The sequence below is a fragment of the Vulpes lagopus genome, chromosome 15, assembly GCF_018345385.1.
Source record: "Vulpes lagopus strain Blue_001 chromosome 15, ASM1834538v1, whole genome shotgun sequence".
NCBI classification, from domain to species: Eukaryota; Metazoa; Chordata; class Mammalia; order Carnivora; family Canidae; genus Vulpes; species Vulpes lagopus.
Genome location: NC_054838.1, coordinates 12,740,099 through 12,765,159, shown reverse-complemented (window position 1 = coordinate 12,765,159; position 25,061 = coordinate 12,740,099). Strand labels below are relative to the sequence as shown.

The 25,061-nt window shown below is 40.7% G+C and overlaps 1 protein-coding gene across 2 annotated transcripts in view; it reads right to left on the bottom strand.

Moving 5' to 3' along the window:
- Nucleotides 1-20,166, bottom strand: part of RRAS2 (RAS related 2) — a 74,504-nt gene extending 54,338 nt beyond the window's left edge. Inside the window, exon 1 of one of the 2 annotated variants that reach the window (XM_041730005.1) lies at nucleotides 19,976-20,166. In XM_041730005.1, the coding sequence (XP_041585939.1) occupies nucleotides 19,976-20,083 (108 nt within the window). In that variant the 5' untranslated portion in view covers nucleotides 20,084-20,166. The remainder of the gene's footprint in view (nucleotides 1-19,975) is intronic. The other variant, XM_041730003.1, reaches the window with a different exon arrangement.
- Nucleotides 20,167-25,061: the final 4,895 nt, after the last annotated feature.

Genomic DNA, 25,061 nt, shown 5'->3' with positions numbered 1-25,061 from the left:
AACCCCCAACACACACCATGAATTCATTTGTAGGTAATCTCCCAAAAAAGGAGATAATTCAAACCTCTGAACTCAGAAACAAGAACATTAATTCCACCTTCCCCAGCCTTCCACCTCTTACCCACCCCATCCCACCCACTTCCTCTTAAGCACACGTTATAATCTATAAATCTAAAGGTGCCCTTAAATGACGTTTTCAATCAATTTCTTTATGAGAATTAGCAACATCTCAGTATACATACTGAAAGATGTATACGTACTGAGGTATACATACTGAAAGATATACTTTCACACTGGAAAACAGAATTCCTTCTCTCACTCTCATCTCACCTCTCCAAAAAGCACAAGTATCCAAATAAAGGCAAAACTTTTTAGCCATAACCACGAAGAGCATTTTTTTCTTACCCCATGATCATCTACCAAACTTGGAAATAAAGTTCCTCTCATTCAACAAGGCCACCAAAAGGGTAACACATTTTTAAAATAATTCTTCCCCCCTCCCAAAATTATCAACTCTTCATGAAACATGTTCTCAGTCTAAAAGTTATCCATTTTATATATGAGCCAAAACCGTCAAAAGTACAGCACAGAACACAGGTCTAGTATATGATACTCCAGATTTTCTTTTATCCTTAGTCACACCTACCTAAAACCACATTATGTGACCATTTATTTTGTAGATCTACAAATAGTATTAAGAATTTTGTGATGGGAAAAGTTAAAGTATCACTTCTTCATACAGGAAATTTAAGGCAAAATTAATCATCAGTTCCTGTAACCACCAACATGAAATCAGAGACAGTGCTTTGGAGAAATGTTCAAAAACAGTGTATGGTAATTTTAGAAGCAAATCACAACACACTTATACACACAAATCTACAGGAAACAGTTTTGTTCACAAATTCAAATGTGAACATTTTATTCTAATAAGAATTATACTCAACTTTTATTTGCTGTTTGAATAGTCAGGGAAAAAAAAATAGTTTCCCACCTTGAAGGAAAACCCCTGAAGAACACACTTGTGTCTTGTCAACCAAGTCATGATACCTTGAACATCAAATGAAAAGCTAAGTTTCCATTTGACTACATAACTTAAGTCAATTCAGAGCACATTACTGTTCTTCATTAACTATAACTCAGAAAATGTTTTTTATGAAGAAAAAATATTAAGGATATGTATACCTACCTCCCAACTTAGAAAATAAAATATTAGCAACAACTCGAGACCTTTATATGTTCCTCGAAAATCATATGCCCGCCCCCCTCTTCCCCGTCCCTACCCCAAGGGGTAATCAATACAGAACCTAAATCTGCTGTTTGTCAGTCTCGTGCATTTAACATAGCAGTGATATACCCACAGAGTGAATAAATACCTCAGCCTTTCTAAACTGCACTTACAGAGAGGATGCATTACAAATCTTTGTCCCCACAGTAGCTTTCAACAATGCCTTCATCGACAGTTTTAGTAGAAACTCATCAAGTGTGCTTCTGATGAAACCTCATTTACTCTTTCTCTCTCCCACTCTCCCCAATTCAGTGTTCCCCCTAAAATCATACTTGTAACAAGTAAGAGAATTTCATCCATTAAATGAGAATTATCACTCCTTTCAGTTCCCCTCTAGTAGGTGTTGGCATTCTTGTTCCAATTCAATATTCAGTCTACAGTAAGAAGACTGATGTATTGTAGGCGGTGGGAAAACCATTCCCAGCTTCGCTGCTTACTTGTTAAAGGACCTTGGGCAAATCACTTCTTCCCAATCTCTATCTCCTCTTCTCTAGGATGGAAATAACAATGACCATGATCACCACCTTGTCGTCATAAAGGGTTGTTGCTGGTATTAAAAGGAAACCACGTATATAAAAGTTCTCTGAAAACTAAAGTATTATACAAATGCAAAACATCATAAGAGTGAGTTCTTAGTATTATAAAAACTCTTAGGAATTATTCTAAAAAGATAAAATGTGGCTAAGCAATTTTTTACAATTCATTAAATAACGTAATGCTTTTACTACAGAACTTTAAAAGTATTAACAATGCTGAAATAACACAACTCTTTGACTATTTAAAATGAAATTAACTTCTACAACTAATTTGTTCCAAATTCCACAATGAATCAAGATTCTCACTTCCTTAGAAATTATAATAATTAGAAACTCTATAAACCCTCCAAAAGAAGTTACACATAAATCATGTGTTTAAAATAATAAACACTATTGGACCAAACGGGTTTTTTTTCTTCTATTTTTTTTCTTCTTCTCTTATTTTTTAAGCAATTTAGAAAACTCCATGGAATGACAGGATTTATTTATTGAATGCTGTGGGAATGAGTTCACTACTCACCAAAAGAGAATACCACACTCGGTCTTCCACCTTGGGAAGAGGCATTATCAATGCAGGTGCAAAGAATACCATGGCCCCCATCAAAGTAAACCAAAGTAAGCCAAAGCAATGAGACATTTAGATATTGTATATTGTATAGAAAGAAGTTTGAAGACAACTTCTTAAAAACCTTAGGGAAAAAAGGGCAAACAAGATAAAACAATTAATTTTTTTAAAATTCATAAAGTCATTTGTCAAAGGACTGGAGAATCTCAAAGGACCCTAGATATAATCTTTTTTTTTTTAAGATTTTATTTATTTATTCATGAGAGACACAGAGAGAGAAAATGAGAGAGAGAGAGAGAGAGGCAGAGACACAGGGAGAGGGAAAAGCAGGCTCCATGCAGGGAGCCCGACATGGACTCGATCCCGGGTCTCCAGGATCACACCCTGGGCTGAAGACGGCGTTAAACCGCTGAGCTACCCGGGCTGCCCGATAAAATCTATTTCGGAACCTCCATTTCACAGATGAGGAAACCAAGGCCAACAAGATATAGATCCTTTCACTGAATAAGGAAAATATAGTATAACTGGGGGCTTCTGCCCCTAAATAAAATGTGACTATAAATCAAGCATTCTTTGAGGGTATTAAAAAAAAAAATCCCTGTCACAAAATGCAAACTGGAGACAGCAAGTACAAGACGGAAGACAAAGAAGCAAGCTAGGAAATGAAGAAAAGACAAGAGTGGGACACTTAGAGATATAACCTCAAAGGTTCAAAAGTAACAAGTTATTAACCTGGCCTTGGTATCTCTATCCACAAGATATTTATTAATCACAAAGGGAACAGTCTAACAGTGGCTAATTAAGTGGTCAGATTCCACACCAGCATTGGGAAAAACAGACATGTGCCTCCCTAATATGAGGTACTGGAGGAAGACTTCTCTTTTGTGATATTTCTGTCAAAACTACACAATATGATTCTTAAAAGAAAACATCAGACAACACAAACTGTGGAATATTTTACAAATAACTTTAAGACTAAAAAGACATGAAAAGTAAGTGCAATGTGCAATCCTGGATTGGATCCTAGACCAAAAAAATGTTTCTTTTGTTATATGGACATTATTGGATCAACTAAGTTTAAATAATGTATGTTAGATAACAGTATTACAATTTCCTGGTTTTGGTAACTGTACTAAGGTTATATTAATGCCTCACGATCTTCTTTGTTCTTCAGGAAAAACACTAATGGGTCATTCATTACTTCCATAACTTTCAGAACATTCACCAAAAAAAATGCATAGGATACTATGGGAGGGGCACCTATTCCAATCTGGATATTCCCTAGGGAAAGGCCTAGAGATGAACCTTGAGTCACATCTAGAAATATGACTAAGAATTAGTCAGATACAAGGGCATACTTGGTAAAGGATAGAGGTTCAGAAGAGTCATGGATGTGTACTTCACACAGATTATGACTAAGTGTGATCAGACTGTGATTCTTCAGACATAATACTGTGTAAGAGCAGGAATTTCAAATAGGTATGCACAGGTGTCTGGGAGTTGCCAGGTCTGGAGAGAGCAGTAGCTGAGGCATGTGCAGGAGTAATGGGACATCGGTCACAAGGAGGCAGGGGAGCAAAAAGGGAGGCAAGACAATACTTTAAACAAAACTTCACTCGCTATTCAATCCTAGCTCTAATTTCAACTAAATGGAAAATGCTTCACAAACCTTTTTTTTTAACACTGAGGAAAAAAAAAAAAAAAACACTCAAAGATTTCATTATTAAGGCAATTTAGCTCATTACATGAAAGGTATTTTACTCAGGCAAGGTAGTATAGTGTAGCCCTTAGCACCTATGGGTGCTTTATCAGAAAAGAGATTCAAGTCATCTCAGCCATTACTATGGGATCCTGAGCAACATATTTAACCTCTGAACCTCAGTTTCCATAGCTATAAAAAAGAAATGATAAGCTGTAAAGATTAAATGAGGCAATGCTGGTAAAGCTTTTAGCATGACATCTAACACAAAGAATATGTTCAACATGCATTTGACATTATTGATTCAAAATGTTCTGCATAGGTCCCTGTTCCTTATTTTAAAAAAAAGAAAGAAACAAAACTTGAAACCATTACTATTATAATTCAGTTACCATTTAAGATAGTAAAATGAACTGAAGTCCAACCACTTTATCAAAAACACAAACCAGGGGCACCTGGCTGCCTCAGTCGGAAGAGCATGCAACTCTTGATCTCAGGGTTGTAAGTTTGAGCCCCACATTAATGTAGAGATTATGTAAAACTATAACCTTTTAAAAAAACAAAAAAAACACAAACTAAAGTCTACCTTTATAAGTACTAAGCTTTATAAACTATATTGTGCTCTTCATCTTACAATTCTGTTGAAACTTATTAATACAAACTCAAGGTTAAAATAAGGAATTAGAAGATGCCAGTTTCACTATCCAAATACCAATTATTATTATCCAAATTGCTGAGATTATTTAAATTTGGTGCCTTTTTTCAATGTTAACTCTTTAACTTGTACAAATATTTCACAACTGCAACTTTAACAACAAAAAATTATAAATATGACAAAGATTAAATCTATTATTCATAATCCATTTTAGCACCATCCTGAATAAATAGCTATGGACAGGCATAAAAGTGAAGAAGTCATTAAAGTAATTAGTAGGATCCATTTTAAGCAATAAAGTATAGAATATTACAAGGGGTTCCATTTAAAAAAAAAAAAAGGAATGTGGGGTATTTTGTGACAGGCCAGTAAGACAGCTGGAACAAAGCTGTTGGAGCAACAGCTGTGCACCATGTACTGTTCATCTAAAACCACAAACTAAAGTAACCCATGTCAGACAACTTCATTTGACTAATCAGCTCAGCCAATGGCTCCTTCCTGAAACTGCTAGAGAAATCTAAGTAAATACAGAATTTGCAATTAAGGAAGGAAAAAAAATAAACAAAATATCAATGTCTTTAAATGTAAAGTTAAAAACTGAGAATCACAACCTAACATTATAACAAAATTTTCCATACTATTTTGACACTTGCTAATTACAGAACCTATCAACTTTATAATGGTAAGAAAATAATCCCAAGACTCAACGTTTGATGAAGTTTGAATTACTGCTATGCAATCTCACCAATTCCTACTCCATTCTTAACTTTCAACTAAATGAAAAGTGTTTGATCATACAACACTGCAGTGATTATAAGAAATTATTAAGTAACTTGATAATTAAAAAGTAGCTAATTCAAACCAAGTTTTGGCAAGGAAATTCCATGCCAATATATGAAAATAATAAATTCATGTAGTACTCAAGCTACTAAAACCATTCATTTAAACATCTGCAAGTCATTAAATTATCACAGACCTAGTCCAATGTTTTATATTTTATCTCCATTTTTTAAATTCCAAAAACCTATGAACCCTTCTCCAAATTTAAATTCACTTTTTCTCAGTCTGAGTAAGATACACACCTGTGTATGCTTGCTCACATGCACACAAATGTCAGGAGAATTTCTCTACATTATTGACACACTTTAATTTCAGAGACTAAAGGGACAAAAAAAAAATCACAAATTTCATAGTCATGTATCTTCTCCACAAGATTTCTAAAATGTTGTATCTATCACAAAACTTCCTTTGCATTTTGACTCAACTACTTGCTTACTATTCTTTTCCTTTCAGCTAACAAATTGCTGACTGTTGTAATCTCAACCACATGTCATCATTTAACCAAAAACAAGGTATTAAAAGAAAACCCACCAGGAAATAAGACAAAAGTAATAAATCTTTAAGACTTCACTGTCAGGCTGTTTTACATTTCCTGAGTCAGAATTTCCACAAAGAAATTAAAATAGGACTATCTTCTCCAAAGACTATTTTCATTAACACTAAATGCTATTATTAACTTCTAAAATTCAAGATTCAATTCAAATATGCACACGCTACATATAGATAATATTTTAATTACAGAGAAATTCTGAAATCCAAAATGAAAAACAGTTCAGTTCTTTGTCCTCTTCAGTGACTAGAGGCTATGGAACATAAAAGATACAACTCATCTTTCTTAAGACCCCCATTTTTCCCCCAACTATTTACTATATCCTGTTCAAGATCTAATACTAACAATTAATAAATATTATTTTGCTATATAATTACTTCTATGTAACAAACGAATCCCTGGTCTATGACTCTTAAAATATAAAACATAAAATGTAGAGGGTACTTGATGAGATGAGCACTGGGTATTATACTATATGTTGGCAAATTGAATTTAAATTAAAAAATGTAAAAATATAAAATGTATAAACAAATACAACTAAGGGGCAGACATTCAGGCAAAATATGCCAAATCTATAAAATCCTCTACTAAAACACTTTTAGTTTAAACATTCTAGTGTTTAAAATGGGTTTAAAATAATGGGTTGCAAATAATGATGCCAAAGTGAATCAGACACAGAATGGTTATCTTGTCCAAAGCCAGTCATATAGTGACTAAACCAAGATCTAAATAAATGTCTTGACTCACAAGGATTCTCTGCACTACCTCAAGCTGTCTTTTCTCAGATAAGCAGCACGAATTGTTCCAGGTCTAGAAAATCTTTTTAAAAAACAAAAACATGGCAGCTGTGGTGTTTGATTTCATAGATTACATAGGACTATGACAAAAGCAAACACAAGGAATAAGTTTCACAGAAACCACCTCTACTTTTAAAATAATATCTACATTTATATTCTCAATGCAAGAGAAATAAAGCAATAAAAACAAATTTAAGCCTACGTAAATAAAAATTTAAAACAAAATATAAAAAGGATAAAAACAAATTTATCTAGATTACTTCACAAATACATAACCAAATACATAATCATACTAAATTACACAATAAATGTAAATGGCCTGAATTCCCTAAAAAGACAAAGATTCTCAGATTTGATCACATTAAGTACTCCTCACAAAAGCTAACCAGAAAATGACCAAAGAAGAAATGTGAAATATAAATGAAGTAAATGCATACAGAAATGGCAATATAATATCATGGAATCAAAATCAAGGTTAAACTCCACACAGGATACTACTGAATTTTTTTTAAAGATTTTATCCATTCATCTGCCAGAGAGAGAGAGAGAGAGAGAGTGAGAGAAACTACAAGCAGGGGGAGCAGCAGGCAGAGGGAGAAAGAGAAGCAGACTCCCCACTCAGCAGGGAGCCAGATGCCGGACCCTGGGGTCATGGTCCTGACCCAAGGCAGAGGGTTAACTGAGTCACCCTGGCACCCCAATACTATTGAATTCTAATAAATACAAAGAATCAGTCCTAACATTCAATAAACCAAAGGACATAGCATCAAAATAATCAAACTAAGAAATACAAGGAAAAAAATAAAACGCAGTCTTCATGGGATATTTAATAAATGTATTTCAGTTTCACAGATTTAATAGATAAAAGAGAGGATATAGAAGATTTGAATAATATAATGAACAAATTCCATTTTAGTAGATTTAAATAAAACTTTGCACCTTATAAGCTACAAGTGAATACTCCTTCTTCTCTCGTGTTCTTGGAATATTTACAAAAATTAATGATACATTTGGCCATTAAAAATCCTGAATATTCCAAATCAGAGAATTTACAGATCATGTTCTTTGATGACAGCCCAAAGCTAGAAATCCACAAAAGGATCCACTTGATCCTTTCCCAAATACGTATCTTAAAAATTAAGGAGATATCCAAAATGCAATTAAAATTACCTAAGAATTGGGCAGCCCGGATGGCTCAGCAGTTTAGCGCCGCCTTCAGCCCAGGGCCTGATCCTGGAGACCTGGGATCGAGTCCCACGTTGGGCTCACTGCATGGAGCCCTTCTTCTTTCTCCCTCTCCCTCTGCCTGTGTCTCTGCCTCTCTCTGTGTGTGTGTCTCTCATGAATAAATAAAATCTTTAAAAAAAAATTATCTAAGAATAAAAAGTACAAGATTTCATATCAAAGGAAATAATGCAAAAATCAGTGCTATAATGCCTTTCTACAAATCATTAAGGATACTGTAAATACTCTGGAAAACCACACACAAAAATTCTTTAAAATACCATTAAAAATATACATTATAACATATAAATTACCTAAGTACTATTGTGAAAAATAGATGACAATTAATCTCATTTTTTTTCTTTATTTTTTTTTCAATTAATCTCATTTTTTAAAAAAGCACAATACTGAGAGTTGCTAGAGGGGAGGGAGATGGAGGGATGGGATAACTGGGTGATGGAGATTAAGGAGGGCACGTGATATAATGTGCACTGTATTATGTAAGACTGATGAATCACTGATCACTATCTCTGAAACTAATCATACATTATATGTTAATTGAATTTGAATTTTAAAATTTAAGAAGCACAACAAAAAAGTTTATGTGTGAAATCATAGACATCTATACACAATATAAAATAAGCATATTTCAGATTATACACACACACACACATACATATACTGAAGAAAGGACTTATTTTGCTTCTAAGCCATTTCAATTTCTATACTTACAGCAAGAAAACCTTTGTCTTTTTTTTTTTTTTTTATGATAGTCACAGACAGAGAGAGAGAGAGGCAGAGACACAGGCAGAGGGAGAAGCAGGCTCCATGCACCGGGAGCCCGATGTGGGATTCAATCCCGGGTCTCCAGGATCGCGCCCTGGGCCAAAGGCAGGCACCAAACCGCTGCGCCACCCAGGGATCCCAAAACCTTTGTCTTGATCTTCATTTTACAGCATGTGTGTGTGTGTGCGCATGGGGCACCTAAGCAAAACACACACACACACACACACACACACACACTCACTGCCTTCCCAGCTTTGTCATGGCTCTTGAAGGGTAAATAAATTTGAAAACTATCCCTTTTAATCATTTCTAATTCTCCAAGATTATACTTCTCAGCCAAAACTTCAAAATTGACTGAATGCCTTAGTGTGTTTAATAGAATTTCACATTTGTTGAAATCTTGCTGACACTCCAAAAATTATAGTTCCCTGGTATCAAACTGCCCTTCAACATCAAAAAAGATTGGGACTCAAAGTGCCCCCAAGATGGGCACCTGGGCACCTCAGTCAGTTAAGCACCTGCCTCCAGCTCAGGTCATGATCCCGGTCTCCTGCTCTCTATAGGGAGCCTGCTTCTCCCTCTCTCGATGTCCCTGCTAGTGCTAGTGCTCTCTTATTCTGTCAAATAAAAAAAAATTTTAAATCCAAATTGCCCCATGGTTATTCTAAAAGATGGTCAGTTCTTTACCCCAACACTAGGAACAGCTAAAATCAACATTTTTAAAAACATTCAACACCAGGGCACCTGGGTGGCTCAGTGGTTGGGTGTCTGCCTTTGGCTCAGGTCGTGATCCCGGGGCCCTGGGATCCAGTCCTGATCAGGCTCCCCATAGGGAGCCTGCTTCTCCCTCTGCCTAATGTCTCTGCTTCTCTGTGTCTCTCATGAATAAATAAAATTTTTAAATCTTAAAAAAAAAAAAAAAAAACTATCCTACCACATAAGAAGAAACTCCTCCCCTGGAAAGAGTTGTTTCCTTAAACAGTAGCAAACTTTGGAAAATAGCCTTGTGGCATTAAGGAAAAACAAGAGAACATTATCACTGGTTAATATCAGACTAAGATATCAAGGGCATTAAATCTGTTTGAGACAGTAATTAATTAGATTTCATATCCAGAAAACTTCATCAGTGATACAGAAGGGAAATCTGACAAATTTTCTAGATGGAGACTATCTTTTTGTTTATCCTTTTGCTATTAACACAATATGGTATGATTTCAGAGAATCAATGCATAAATAATAAGTATTTCATAAATGACAGAGAAAATTAATACAAAAATGGAGAAGAAAACCTTCCCAGACGGGAGAGGGTTTCATTTTCCCAGGGAAAAAGTTCTACACATACCCTGATAAATGTTTCCATTTCCAATGACAAGAGAAGGCTACAAGCACGCAAGTAAAAAATAAGTTATTCCTGCAGAATGGAAACTTGAGGCTAGCTAGCCAAATAAAAGATATACCTCCATTGTTTTAATACAAAAATGTTGGAGCCCAATAATTTTACATCCAGCCAAATTTATCATGAAAAAGTAAATATTATCTTAGGTATCTTTTCAGTAAAAAGCACTTGAAAGAACTCTCTAAGTCATAATTCAAAATAAAAACTAACTTGATAAAGACTACTTGTAAGCACTGAAACCAGTTAGAATGATACAAATGGTGAATAAAAGCAATAACCCTTCATAAGAAAGGGATTAATACATTATTTACTATTATAATAGCAAATAAAATGCAAAAGACAAAAAAACAATCTTTTAAAAACACTGCAATACACATTTTTGGTTGCCTTATGGACACTAAATTTATGAAAGAGTTGGGGAGAAACAGCAAACGAAACTGCTAAATTCCCCATTTCCCATAACTGGGAATAAAACACTATTATTCTGATGTTCTAATTAAAATATGTTTAAGATTATGAATAATTTTTTTAAAGATTTATTTAAAAGAGAGCGAGGGTGCACACAAGCCAGGAAGGAGGCAGGAGAGGAGGCAGCCGACTCCCCGCTAAGCGGAGCCCGACATGGGGCTCATTCCCAGGACCCTGCGATCATGACTGGAGCCGAAGACAGACACTTAACCGACTGAGCCACCTAGGCGCCCCTATGAATAATATTTTAAAGGTTTTATTTATGTAAGAGAGAGAGAGAGAGAGAGAAAGAGCATGAACAAGGACAGACGGAAAGGGAAAAGCACACTCTCCACTGAGCAGGGAGCCCCACGCTTAACCAACTAAGTGAGCCAGCCAGGTGCCCTAAGATCATGAATAATTTTAAGGTACATCTAAGTTGTAAAAAGAGAGGGAAAGAGAGAAAATCTACCACTCAAATCTACCACTGAACACAGAAAAATATATATATATATTTTATATATCTCAAAATACAAGATTAGTGCAAAAGGAGGTCATTACGCTATGATCTCATGGCCAAAATCAGTAGTGACTTAAATTTTTCAACTTTTCCCTTGAAAGATACGTGGCTAGAAAATACGTGGCAGAAATTTTCTCAAACAGAAACAGAGTTGGTCCCCTTTTTGCCTCAACTTGGTTTCTTTAAGCTTAATTTCACTCAGTGCCTAGCTAGATTAAGAAAACCAGATTTTGTTGACATAACTGAGTAAAACAAACTGCTTATTATCATTATCAAAAGCAGTATCAGAAGCATTAGTTTTGATCACTTGGTCAAGGTGCTATCAGCCAGGTTTCCCCGCAGTGGTTACTATTTTCCCCTCGATAATAGTATCTCATGGGCAGATACTTCAAGACTATGTTAATATCCAGCTACCCTCAAATCCACTAGCTTTAACATCTATTTATGATTCTGACTCAAATCAATTGTTATGACTGTCAAATAGTGATTTCCTAATTCCACCACTTCCTCTAAGTTTATTAGTTAGAATTTTACCTTAAGGAAGAACTTCCCTCCCTTCTTCATTTATTTATTTATCCTTATGGATTCATAGATTCCTACTTTATGAATAGTAACCAAATACTATAATTATTTGGTCATACTGTCCCAGTTAGCCAACGGGAGTCCTTCTGCGTTGGTTGTGTCTCTCTGACACGTCACCATCATTTAGTCTTTTGAGCACTTCCTTACTTTCACGCACTACACGATGCTCCAAGCTCATCTTCTAGATTTCCCTGCCCTAGCCCTGGGATCAGTCATTTCTCTGAGGTTCCTGTTAATAAAGAATGGTATTTAGAAACCAAGATCCAAGGGATGCCAGTGTGGCTCAGTGGTTGAGCTTCCAGTTCAGGTCGTGATTCATGGTTCAAGTCCTGATTCCCAGGTCCTGGGATCGAGTCCCACATAAGACTCCCCACAGGGAACCTGCTTCTCCCTCTGCCTTTGTCTCTGCCTCTCTCTGTGTGTCTCTCATGAATAAATAAAATCAAGAAAGAAAAGAAAAGAAAAGAAAAGAAAAGAAAAGAAAAGAAAAGAAAAGAAAAGAAAAGAAAGAAAGAAAGAAAGAAGAAAAAAGAAAAGAAAAGAAAAGAAAAGAAAAGAAAAGAAAAGAAAAGAAAAGAAAAGAAAGAAAGAAAGAAAGAAAGAAAGAAAGAAAGAAAGAAAGAAAGAAAGAAAGAAAGAAAGAAAAAGAAATCAAGATCTGGCACTAGTTTTTTTCATTGCTTATGGGGGAGTCAATGTTTCTATGCACTCTTAGCAGACAGAGCTGGAAAAAAGATGCACAGATGTGTATATATGTATTCGCATGCATCAATTTCTGCATCTATAATTTTTAAACCACGAATTTATGCCAATATCCTCAACTCCAATCAAGCATCAGAGCTGATGCTAATTTTCCCCCTTTCCATGGTGAGAACAGTGAGAAAGTTGGCTCCCATTTTCCACAATGTATTTACTTATGTGCTTAATCCTAGTATAGAAAATCATTTCAGAATTGAAAATCCATGCCTCTGTGACACACACAAATACACACACACACACACACACACACACACACACAAAGCCTATTCACTGGAGTTCAACGTTTGTTTCAAGTTCTTTTTGTCTCTATCCTGAGGACATAGTCCAAACATTCAGTTTAAAAGTTAGTTTTTTCTTTCCCCCCTTCAGTGTGGTTATGTTCCTCATTTGAAATAAGGTTTAGTTCATTTATTTGTGTTCCACCTTAGGGTGTTTTTTTCTTCATCACTTGATTGCTACTGGTGTCTGCTGTTTATGGACTGAATATGTGAAACATTAAACATGGTTCAAAAGTCAGAAAGTATCCTCAGAAAGGTCACCAACCCCATTCCCTCTACTCCTTCCCCCTCATTCCTACCCACTCCCTATGGCTAACCAATAATCGCATTAATCTCCAATTTATCCAGTCAGAGCTGAAAATACATGCATATTTTCTTATTTCCCCTTCCTTCTTACACAAAAGGTAGTATAGTGCACATTATAGATACTTTTGTACTCTTTTTCATTAACAATTTATCCTAAAAAGCACTTCACATCAGTTCATAGAGATCTTTATTTTTTAAAAGGTACATAATGCTCCACTGGGTAAATGTATCATATTTTATTCAATCCCTCTCCTCTTCTGTAAATTGTTTCTAATTTTTTTTTTGTTTCTAATTTTTTTAATTACAAACATTGCTATGGCCTTGAGCCTGTGATTTTCATACTGTTGGAAGTATATTTGCAGGATAAATTCTTAGATTTGGGATTACTGAGTCAAAAGATAAACACATCACTCAAATCTACGTCTATTTTATGTCTCCTGATATAGTACACTAAGAACAACTCATTATTTCTGTTATTCCTGCCCCCAAAATGCATAACCTGAATTTAACCATAAGGAAACAAACTCAAATTGAGGGAAATCTACAAATAACTTACACTCTTCAAAAAATGTCAATGTCCTAAAACATAAAGACTAAACATAAAGACTTTATTCCAAAATAAAGAAGACATGGAAATGGAATGCAGGGCATAATCTGAGATTTTTCTCTTCCTATAAAGCACATTATTGGGACACCAGCAAAATCTGAAAAAAAAACTCTGTATATATTAGTAATATATCAATGTTAATTTCTGTCTCTGGTTATAGACTATGTTTATGTAAGAAAATGCTCTTGTGTTTAGGAAATATACACAGAGGGACTTAAAAATAAGGGGTCATTGTCTTCAACTTACACTCAAATGATTTAAAAAAAAAACAGCATAGATAAGGGAAGGGATAAAACAAACATGGTAAAATGTTAGCATTTGGAAAATGTGAGTAAAGTTTTTTTAAAAAGCACACTGGATGTTACTTTGACATTTATAGCTATACTTTCAGTACTGAACATGTACTTACTTGTATACAATGCTCTTATTCCTAGAAAAAACATCAACATATGAGGTGACAAGTTGGTGGGCAATATTAAATATATCCAAAAAAAAATTCTGTGACTCTAACAGTTTTAATTAAACTATGATTTAATAATGCTATGTAACCAATAAACAATCACATTGCTTTTATAAAATACTAAAAAGAAAATATAATTTATAAGGCAATAGGAACTTGTTCTGTCTCCAAAAACATAATTTTAGACACCTTATATTTGGGTTTTTTTTCAGAACCACACAGAAAATAAGTGAGTATATAAATCTTGGTCTTTTTTATAAAAGCCCGAGTGTCATTCCTTTTTGCAAAGTAGAAATAAATCAAAGGCCTACCAAGGACATAACTTTAAACTAAGTTTCAAACCCAAACACAGACTCAGCAGCTTCACCCAAAGTAATTCAAGATCAAGGCCTTGCAAGAAGATTCACTATTAACTCCACAATGTTTGCCAACAGAGTGAAAATCATTTACTCATTCTTACTTTTCCAGTAAGGCAAGCACAATAGAGCTAATACTCTAAAGACACTTCTATTTTTCCTGGAAGGAACAAAGGAAGGTTGGTTCATGTGGCATCACAAAATCTATTTCAATTTTACGAGGTCAATTTTACTTTGAATCTTTAGGGGTGCCTGGGTGGCTCAGTCAGTTTAGCATCCAGTTCTTGATTTTGGCTTAGGTCATAATCTCAGGGTCGTGAGATCAATCCCTGAGACTGGCTCTGAGCTCAGTGGGGAGTCCACTTGAGATTCTCTCTCTCCCTCTCACTCTGTCCCTGCCCCCTCAAAAAAAGAAAAAGAAAAAAAGGAATCATTAAAAATTTAAAAACAATACTGCTTTTAAAAAGTCTCCTTTCCCACCCCCCCACCCCCACCCTTTTAAAGTTGCCAATTTATTTCCTAACCAAATTACCGACGTCAAAGTTTGGGAGAGACCCACATTTCAGCCTCACAGGTAAATTAAGAATCTCATTCCAGTAGGTGGCTGCCTGTCATCATCACTTTGCCTTTTAATGATATTATAACAAGGGGAAAAACAGGATTCTTGACCTACTCAACAGAAATGTCCCCACTACACTCCTGCAACTTTCCCCATCTCAAAAAAGAGACACACACACATTAGAATGAGGTTTAAGAGACCCTAGGTTAGAATTTCCTTCTGCTTCTCCTCTGAAGAAAGTGGCCATCTTCCTCCTTGCATGCCTACCATTTCTATGCAGGAATTGCTAGCAGGCCCATTTCAGGTGTTTACCAAAACTAGGCAATCTCTAATAAGTACCCCCATAGGGAGAGGTGCCTTATTTTTCACTAAGAACTCATTTGTAAATTACTCTGAAAATGTAAAACAGTAAGTTTGCACACAAAAGATAAGTCTATAGTTTGAAATTCAGACACGAGTTATTTTAAGTGACTTCTCATGGCAGAGATGGTCTTTAAGACCTTGCAGTAGAGCAGCAATTCCAGGACCTAAACTCCCGCCCTTCACACATGGATCAATTAACTATATCATAAATATGTGGAGTCTTGGAATCTCTTCTAGGATCTCTGCCTCAGGAAAAGGCAATGAAAAAGCATTCAGCAGCAAAAAAAAACAAAAACAAAAACAAAAACAAAAACAAAAACAAAAACAAACTTCTGGGTAAAAAGCAATGTCTGAGTCAGGTCCAGACTAACAGGTTGTAAGATTGACTAAAACAACTGGTGAGCAATCAACTACCCCTACACAGCTCAAAATCTGACAAACTGCTCAGGTAAAAAGTCAGGATGCTAAACAAAGACTAGAAGATGGGAAATTCCTCCCTCTGATTCTGTAAAACATGTGTATGCTCTCTTTTGAGAGTTAGCAGGTAAAGCATTAACCCAAAACCCCAATAATTACTTCATCATTTTATAAAATCAACTTGCAACTGATAAAACGAAGTTTCCCCAACTCAAAACAGGATCAACATTCATCACCTAAATACCACACCATGTGAAGACGGGAATCTGAGTTGGGGGCGGGGGGGGGGGGGGGCACCGCGGTGCCAGAAATTAAAGACTTAATAGACCAGATTATATGTCAAAGAAAAATGAAGAAATTACAAGTTTTGTTTTGGAAGAACAAGATACAGAAGTAACATAAGAGCAGCAAATAAAACCAGGTAACAATTATTATTAATTATTCTGCAGAAGGCACTGTGCTGAATGGTTTGCATGCATTCCTGTATTTATTCCAAAAACCCTAAAGGTGCTAGCTATTATTATTAGTCTTCCTTTTCATACAGGGAAACTCAAGCTTGGAGAACCCAAGAAACTTGCCTGAAGACACACAGCTAGTTAACTATATAAGAAAGAACCTAGAATTTCAAAGGCACAGATTTGTTCACCCAAACTCAACATTTTATGGACAAAAAAAACAAAAACAAAAACAAAAAAACAAAAAAAAACTAAAGCTTTGAAAAGATTAAGGGAGATTAAGAGATTCCCCAGCATCACCTGAGTAGGGAGACCTAGAATCCAGATATGCAAAACTCTCTCCATTTTGTACAATGTTAAGATCATTTCCTACCTAGGGTTTACTCATCATTTAGGTATTCTATTTACCAACAAAACTTAAAACATTCTCAAAAAACTATGAGCAGAAACATTAATTCCACATATTTTACATTTTTATACATTTTATGATCTGCCAAATTCATTTTTAAAGAGGAGAAGGCGTGTCAAGTAATTATTGCCTTAATTTCCTATCTTGCAGTTCTTCATATGCATAGGTCACAAGTGTACCTAAGGTCAAAGAAAGGCAAGGCTAAAAGACAAAGTTGTTTTTAAATTTTCCATCCCCCAACTTACATTTTTTTCTGCTCAAGATTATAGAATAGAAAAATACATACTGAAGACTAAAAAGTGTCATATTTCAGAAGACTTAAAAAGTAAATAAAACCAATTTGTGTCATCCTGATCTACAAAGAGAACTGACTTCCACTTAAGATTATCATCCTCCTGCCATCTCCTTTCCCTCCAGTTACTAATGCTAGACAATCACAGAATGAATTTTAATTTCCCAAGAGTCAGACAATAAATAGTGGCTCGATTAAGTGTAGATGATAAATAGTCACTTTAGCTCCATAATATAAGATTAATATAACAACAATACTGTCTGTAGACTTATTATGCACTAGGCATTGTTTTACGCCTCGACGCAGGTTAACTCATGTACTTCTCACCACAAGGGTATGTGGTACTTTGTAGTTCCCCAGATTACAGATGAGGAATATTGAGGTACCGAGAGGTTAAGTAATTTGTCCAAGATTATACGTGCAGCAAGTGGCAAAGTTGAGACTCCATCCAGGTGGACTGGCTCCAATCTCTCCAGAAAGGCATCAGAGCCCTTATTCCTCCCTTTTACTGGCTCCAACTCCTCTGCCTCTCTCGCTCCCCTCCTTGCCAGCCTTCTTTCTCCAAACTAGCATACAACTCCCCCATACTCACATAAGATGCATTCTCTCTCCCCAGCCTTCTTTCTCCAAACTAGCATATAGAACTCCCCCATACTAACATAAGATGCATTCTCTCTCCCCACCGGCCAAGCCTACGCAGTACTTTATCAATTCTTCCCAAACTGACTTTTCCCCAATTCCGAACTCCCTCTGTATTTAAATGTGTCACAGAATTATACACATAGACCCTTCTACTCATAGCCATCATTAACCGGGTACATACTATGTGACAGAGTGCCAAGAACATTCCCATACTTTAAAGGATTACAGTGTGTGTGATCCTATCCATTTTACTGATGATTAAACTGAGGCTTCAAGGAAGCTGAATATCCTGGCAGTGTTCTCACAAGCAATAAATGATAGAGCAAGACAGACTCAAAGCTCACTTTTCCTGTGTATACATATACATGTGTTTCTCATCCACTCACGCTTCCTTTACTTCTTTTATATCGTCTAGTACGGTACTCTCCATAAAGGAGGTGTTTCTTTAACAAATGAATTCTGGAGAATCATTTTTAAAAACAGCAATTGCTGTTATTATCTTAACAGCCTCTAAAACTATTTTGCAAAAAAAAAAAAAAAAAAGTTTCCGATACCTTAATACCTTAACAGATTCAAATACATTCAGACGTCCCTCCCCACAAAGGACCTACATCTGTGTAGTTTACCTTTTCAGGTGACAACTGTCCTAACAGCAGAACCCAGGATTCTCCTCTCACTCCTCACGGCCGCTGCCAGCCCCTCAACTACAGCCTCCTAATAAAGGTTAAGCTATAAATTGTTTTTGCTTTGCCATCAGTTAAAGTCTCTCTCGGCCCTGGGGAAATAGCAACATGACAACATCCCTGATTCCGCGGCCTGCTAAACTTACACCAATCCCCCCTCTTCCTCAGTGTGATTCTTTTTAACCCACTTAACGACCGTGCTGCAAGTGCTCATGACATAAGCATCATCTCTTCCTGGACACAAAGGCCACAGCAGTTCTTAAACGCCTTGAAGTAGCATCACAGCGATTACTGCTCATTCAGTCAACACGAAAGGTAACAACCGGCAGCCGCGCTTCTGTGAACAGTATTTCGCCTCTGACTGTCACTGCAAACCTTGAGCGAAATGAAATAAGCCGCTGAGGACAAATGGATGAGACGGAAACCGGGAATTAATTCTCCACCAGAGCATCTTCACGGTCCTCTTGACATCTTAAGAATATCTTTGTTGCCTGTTGTACCGGGTGGGGGGGGGGGGGGGGGGTCCTTCATACCCTTGGTTCTCTTCCAGCATATGCCACACCTTTTAGGTCGACAAAAGCAGAGAGAACCATCTGGGTTTCTCATTTTCTTAAAAGCCCCCGAAGAAGACCACTGACACCTCTTTAACAAGAGCAAATCCTAAGAATAGAGAACTCCAGCTCCCCTTTCTTTGCCGCCGCCCCCACCCCCACCCCACCCCACCCCACCCCACCCCCACCCCCGCACCCTGACTTTCGCCTGCAGCCACCGGCCGAGCTGGGCGCGGGGGAGCGGGGAGCTGGAGGCCGGCGGAGGGCAGGAGGGCACGGCCCGGGCGCTCGTGGCCCGGCGCAGCCCGAACTTCACCTGGGCCGAGCCAGAAGCAGGGAGGCACCAGGAATGCCTGGGAAAGGGGGTCTCCCCGCTCCCGGGGAACGTCCCCAACTTCCTCCAAGCCCCCACGTCCCCCGGGCGCGACACCTACGAGCTCGCGCTGCAGACACGCGCGCACACAAAGAGGAGCCCACGCACGGCTCCGAGCGGGCAGCCCCGGCCCCGCGTGCGCGGACCCGGACGGAGCCGAGGGGCCGCCGCGACCCTGCAGGCGCGGGCCGGGCCGAGGGGCCGAGGGGCCGCGCCCCCCGCCCCACCCCCCCGAGCCCCCCGCCCCCGAGCCCCGAGCCCCGAGCCCCGCCCGGGCACCAAGCCCGACGCGGCCGCACGGCCTCCGCGGAGCGATAAGGTGGGTCCGCGCTCCGCAGCCGGCCGGCCCCGCCCTCCCGGACACATTCCTGAGAAGCCCGGGGCTCCCGGGACGCCGAGCAGGGCGCCGCGCCGGCGGCAGGGGGCAGGGGCAGGGGGCAGAGGAGGGCGCAGGAGGGCAGGGGGCAGAGGAGGGCGCAGGAGGGCAGGAGGGCGCGGGAGGGCAGAGCCGGGCCGCCCCCCGCCGCCCCCCGCCGCGCCCCGCCCCGCCCCGCCCCGCCACAGGTAGGCCCGCGCCAGGCACCTGGATGAACTGGATGGTGAGCGCCGACTTGCCCACGCCGCCTCCGCCGACCACCACGAGCCGGTACTTCTCCTGGCCGGAGCCGTCCCGCCAGCCGGCCGCGGCCATGGGCACCCGCCGAGCGCCGCCCGCCCTAGGCCCGGCTCGGGGACGCGTGCGGCCGGGGCTGCAGGCTGCGGGCTGCGGGCTGCGGGCGGCGGCGGCGGCGGCGGGCGGGCTCCGGGGGCGGGGGGCGCTCCGGGCGGCAGCGCGGCGCCCCGGCTGGCCGGGTCCCGCCCGAGGCGCGGCGAGGCGGGAGGACCGGGGGCCGGCGGCGGCGGCGGCCGGGGCGCGCTCGTGCGCACGTCTCCGCAGCGCCTGCCGAACGCGGCCTCCAGCGCCGCGACAAATGGCCGTCTGGGGGCCGGGCTGCCGGGGGCGCCGCTGCATATGCATGAGGGGCGGGGCCGCAGGGGCGGGGCGGGGCCGCAGGGGCGGGCGGGGCGGGCGGCGGCAGGGGCGGGCGGGGCGGGGCCGCAGGGGCGGGCGGGGCGCTGACCCCCGGGCGGGGCCCGCCCCCCGCGCCCCTGGCCCCGAGCCGGGGCGAGCGGGGAGCGGGTGTGAGCGCGGCAGTGAGGTTCGGGCGCCGCAGACCCCCGCGCCCGGACCCCTGGGATCCCTGGACTGTGTGTGCGCGCGCGCGCGTGTGTGTGTGTGTGGAGGGTGCGCGTGTGTGTGCTCCTGTGTGCTTGTGTGCGAGCGCGGGTGTGTGCGTGTGTGTGCGCGCACGTGTGTGTGCTCCTGTGTGCGTGTGTGTGCACGTGTGTGCGTGTGTGTGCACGTGTGTGCGTCTGTGTGCACGTGTGTGTGCGTGTGTGTGCACGTGTGTGCGTGTGTGTGTGCATAGAGGATGCGTGTGTGCGCATGCGTGTGTGTGCTCCTGCCCGTGTGCGTGTGGAGGATGCGCGCGTGTGCTCCTGTGTGCGTGTGTGTCCGCGTGCGTGTGGAGGATGTGCATGTGTGTGCGCGCACGTGTGTGCTCCTGTGTGCGTGTGTATGCGCGTGTGTGCGTGTCTGTGAGTACGCGCGTGTGTGTTCGCATGTGTGTATGAGCGCGTCTGCACCCGTGTGTGTGCGCGTCTGTGCGCATAGAGGATGCGTGTGTGTGCGCGCATGCGTGTGTGTGCTCCTGTGTGCCGGTGTGCGTGTGAAGGGTGCGCGTGTGTGTGCTCCTGTGTCCGTGTGCGTGTGGAGGGTGTGCATGTGTGTGCACGCACCCGTGTGCTCCCGTGTGCATGTGTGTGCGCACGTGTGCGTGTGTGAGCGTGCGCGTGTGTGTGTCCGAGCGCCTGTGCGTATGTGTGCAGATGCGCGCGTGTGCGCGTGTGCGGGGCGAGTCGGCGTCCAGTGGGAGTGGGTAGGACACAGTGTGTAACCGTAACGGTGTAACGTCAGGGACTGTCAAGGATTATGTGGATGAAAAAATACAGTATCTGAAGGCGTATGTGAAAAACACAACTGTTGGCATCTTAACTCCTCTTCTGTAGGAGAGTCAATACCCTGTTTGAAGACTCCAGATGGTGACCGTGATTGTGTGAAAAACAGCGTGTGACAGTGACTGAGGATCGGAGCTGTGTCACAGTGTTGTGTGTGTTGACGGTGTGTGAGGAACGTGACAGAGCCTGAGCCTGGGGAATAAGTCACAGTGATGGACAGTGCATGGACAAGAGTGAATGGGACAGGTGTTTTGTAGGTGTCCAGAGAGTGTGCTAGTGGCTGTGTTTACGTGCAAGAAATTTGTGGTCGTCGTCTGGAGGAGTGTAAGAGGGAGGTCGGTTTGTCAGTATGTCCCCACTCCATACAGGGCACTGGGTGTACTCCGTGCTGGAGACGCTTCCCTAAGCAACAGGGTGTCCCTGCCCTCAGGGGGCTTAGCGTCCAACGGGGAGACAGCCAGACAACAAAATGATAAGGCACAATGACAAGCGCTGTAACTAGTAAGCGCCATGCAGCATGTGTGCCCGTACCGGAAGCATTCACCCCAGAGTCGGGTGGTCAAGAAAGGCTTCCTAAAAGTTCTGAAGAATTAATAATAGAATAAATCATAATATAATAATAAAGTCAATGATAGGTGAATAATTATAAGTATTCCAGGGAAAGGAAACTGCATGTGCAAAAGTCAAAGCTGAGAAGATAAGAATTATGTCATGTGCTTTTGAGTGTATTGGGGAAGTTTGCACGCCAGTGATTGTGAGTGAAAAGGGATTATGGGGGCACCTGGCTTAAGCCAGTTAAGCCTCCAACTCTTGGTTTCTGCTCAGGCCCTGATCTCAGGGTCCCGGGATGGAGCCCCGCCTTTGGCTGCATGCTCAGCAGGGAGTCTGCTTGCCATTCTCTCTTCCTGTCCCTCTAACCCTCCCTCTAGTTCTCTCTCTCTCTCAAAGACATAAATCTTTTTTTTTTTTTAAGTGATTTTCTGTGTATGGCATTTTAACCAAATGTAGCAGGAATCACAGCTCTATGTAGAGGGTAATAGATAAAGCCATGGGCCCTGCGGCCAGACTGTCTGGATTCAAATCCTAGCTCTTCCACTAATGGTGTGATGTTGAGAACCAAACCTCTGTGCCTCAAGTTTTCTCTAAAGACAGTAGGACTACCTATCCTAAGGAGTTGTGGTTTTTTGGTTTTGTTTTTGATTTTTCAGTAAGAATCAAATGAGTGTATCAATACCTACAAAGCACAGAGAGCAGTGCCTGGCATGCAGTAAGCATTTATGGCAGCTTTGGAACAAGACTGCAAGTTCTTGGGCACTACCTAGTGACTCGCTTAGGACCAATAGAATGCAGAGAGGTGCGGTGTAACTTCCACCGCTAGGTCAGAGAGCCGTGCGGCCTCTCACGGCTGGGAGATTCTCACTCTGGGATTCTCACTCTGGGAGGAACAAAGTAAGAAATTTGGCTCCCCCAAGGCCCCCATACACACGTAAGCATGCAGTGCAAAGGTACAACTGAGCTCCCAGCAGACCCCCAGCATCAACTGCCAGCCATGGGACACGGCTTGGATACCCAACTCTGTTGAGCCTTCAGATGATGGCAGTCCCTGCTGGCATCTGACTGCAGCTGCCTGAGAGACCCCAAGCGAGAGCTGCCCAGGCCAGCCCTTCCTGATCCACAAAATCATGAGCAAAATAAAGTAGTAAACTGGCTGTGCTTCTCCCAATCCTTCATTTGGAAATATTTGTAAAGTATAAAGTATACCCATATACCGCCTTTACCCAAATTCCACTATTGTGAGCATTTTACCCCATTTCCTTTATCATTCTCCCCTATTTCTCTCTCTTTCATATATATATATGAAATACATATATAAGTTTATGATTATATATATATGTAACCCAAATATAAAAATGACTTTTTTTTTTAAAGATTTTATTTATTTATTCATGATAGTCACAGAGAGAGAGAGAGAGAGAGAGAGAGAGGCAGAGCGAGAAGCAGGCTCCATGCAGGGAGCCCAACGTGGGATTCAATCCCGGGTCTCCAGGATCGCGCCCTGGGCCAAAGGCAGGCACCAAACCGCTGTGCCACCCAGGGATCCCCTAAAAATGAATTTTTTAAACCATTTAAGGGTAAGTTACAGACATTATGGCCATTTGCCCCTAAGTAGTTCAGTGTTTGTTCCCTAAGAATAGGGGTATTATCTCATATAACCGTAGCACAGTTATCAACTTTAGTAAATTTAATATTGATAGGAATATTTTCATCTAATCTACATTGATATTCCAATTTTGTCAGTTGATCCAATAATGTTTTTCTCCCCTAGCACAGAATCCAGCCCAGGGTCAAGCATTGCATTTAGCCGCCAAACGCTTTCGATCTTTTTTAGTGTGGAACAAAATGGTTGTGTTAAGTCCCCATTTTTTGAGAGGGGGAGCAAAATATTTGTTACACAGCAATAATATCCAGAAAGGCCTCAGTGACAGGTATTAGCATCGATGTGAAAAGAAGGGGGAAAAAGGAGAAAGAAAGGAAAGAGGAGCCCATCTCAAAGAAGTGCTGAGAAAGAGCCAGTTAGTCTTCCCACAAATGTCTCTCAATGTCTGCCTAGCCCTAAAATTTCCCATAAACCTTCAGGACCAAGTAGATGACGAAAATGTCCTCCTTATGCTCCTTGCCTTCTGAAGTACCAGCCCATTTTCAGTAGAATCTATTTCAATCACCTATTGTGAGCTGCTTCTATGCCTGAATCCTGACCAAGATTTTCTTTCCTTCCTATTCTGTACCACTACGATCCCTGTGTGTAGGACAATTCCTGAAACCAAGCAAGCAAACTCATCCTATAGACAACATGGGCCGATTGCCTCCCACCCATCTATTTCTCCTACCTTTCAAATAGTATCTCCGGATTTCCCCTTTAGTTTATGAATGGCACCTACCACCAGCTCCAGGGGTTCACTCTTACTCACTTAGGATTATCAACCTCCACTGGCCACAGTAATTAGCTGGAGGGTGGGTATATGGTCTAGGTCAGGGCAATCAGGAACAGATTCAATTGTGGGATAAAAACTACAATGAGGCAGTGCCTGAGTGGTTCAGTTAGTTAAGCATCTGCCTTCGGCTCAGGTCATGATCTCAGGGTCCTGGGGTTGAGTCCCGCATCAGGGTCCCTGCTCAGAAACAGACCCATGCAAGTTCATTGCAGCATGTTCATTATAGCCAAAAAGTAGAAATAACCAATTATCCAATCAACTGATGAGTGGGTAAACAAAATGTAATATATTCATACAACAGAATTTTATTTGGCAATAAAAATGGATGAGGTAACTGATACACACTACAACATGGATGAACCATAAAAACATCATGCTAACTGAAAGAAGCCAGTTACAAAAGGTCACATATTATATAATTCCATTTATATGAAAGGTTCAAAGGAAGAAAATCAATAAAGGCAGAAAGTGGAATAATGGTTGTCAGGACTGAGGGGAAAATGCTGAGTGACCCATAATGGGTATGGGGTTTCGTCCTGGAGATAAGAAAATATTCTGAGATTAGACAGTGATGATGGTCGCACAATTATGTAAATAGACTAAAAACCATTGAATTAT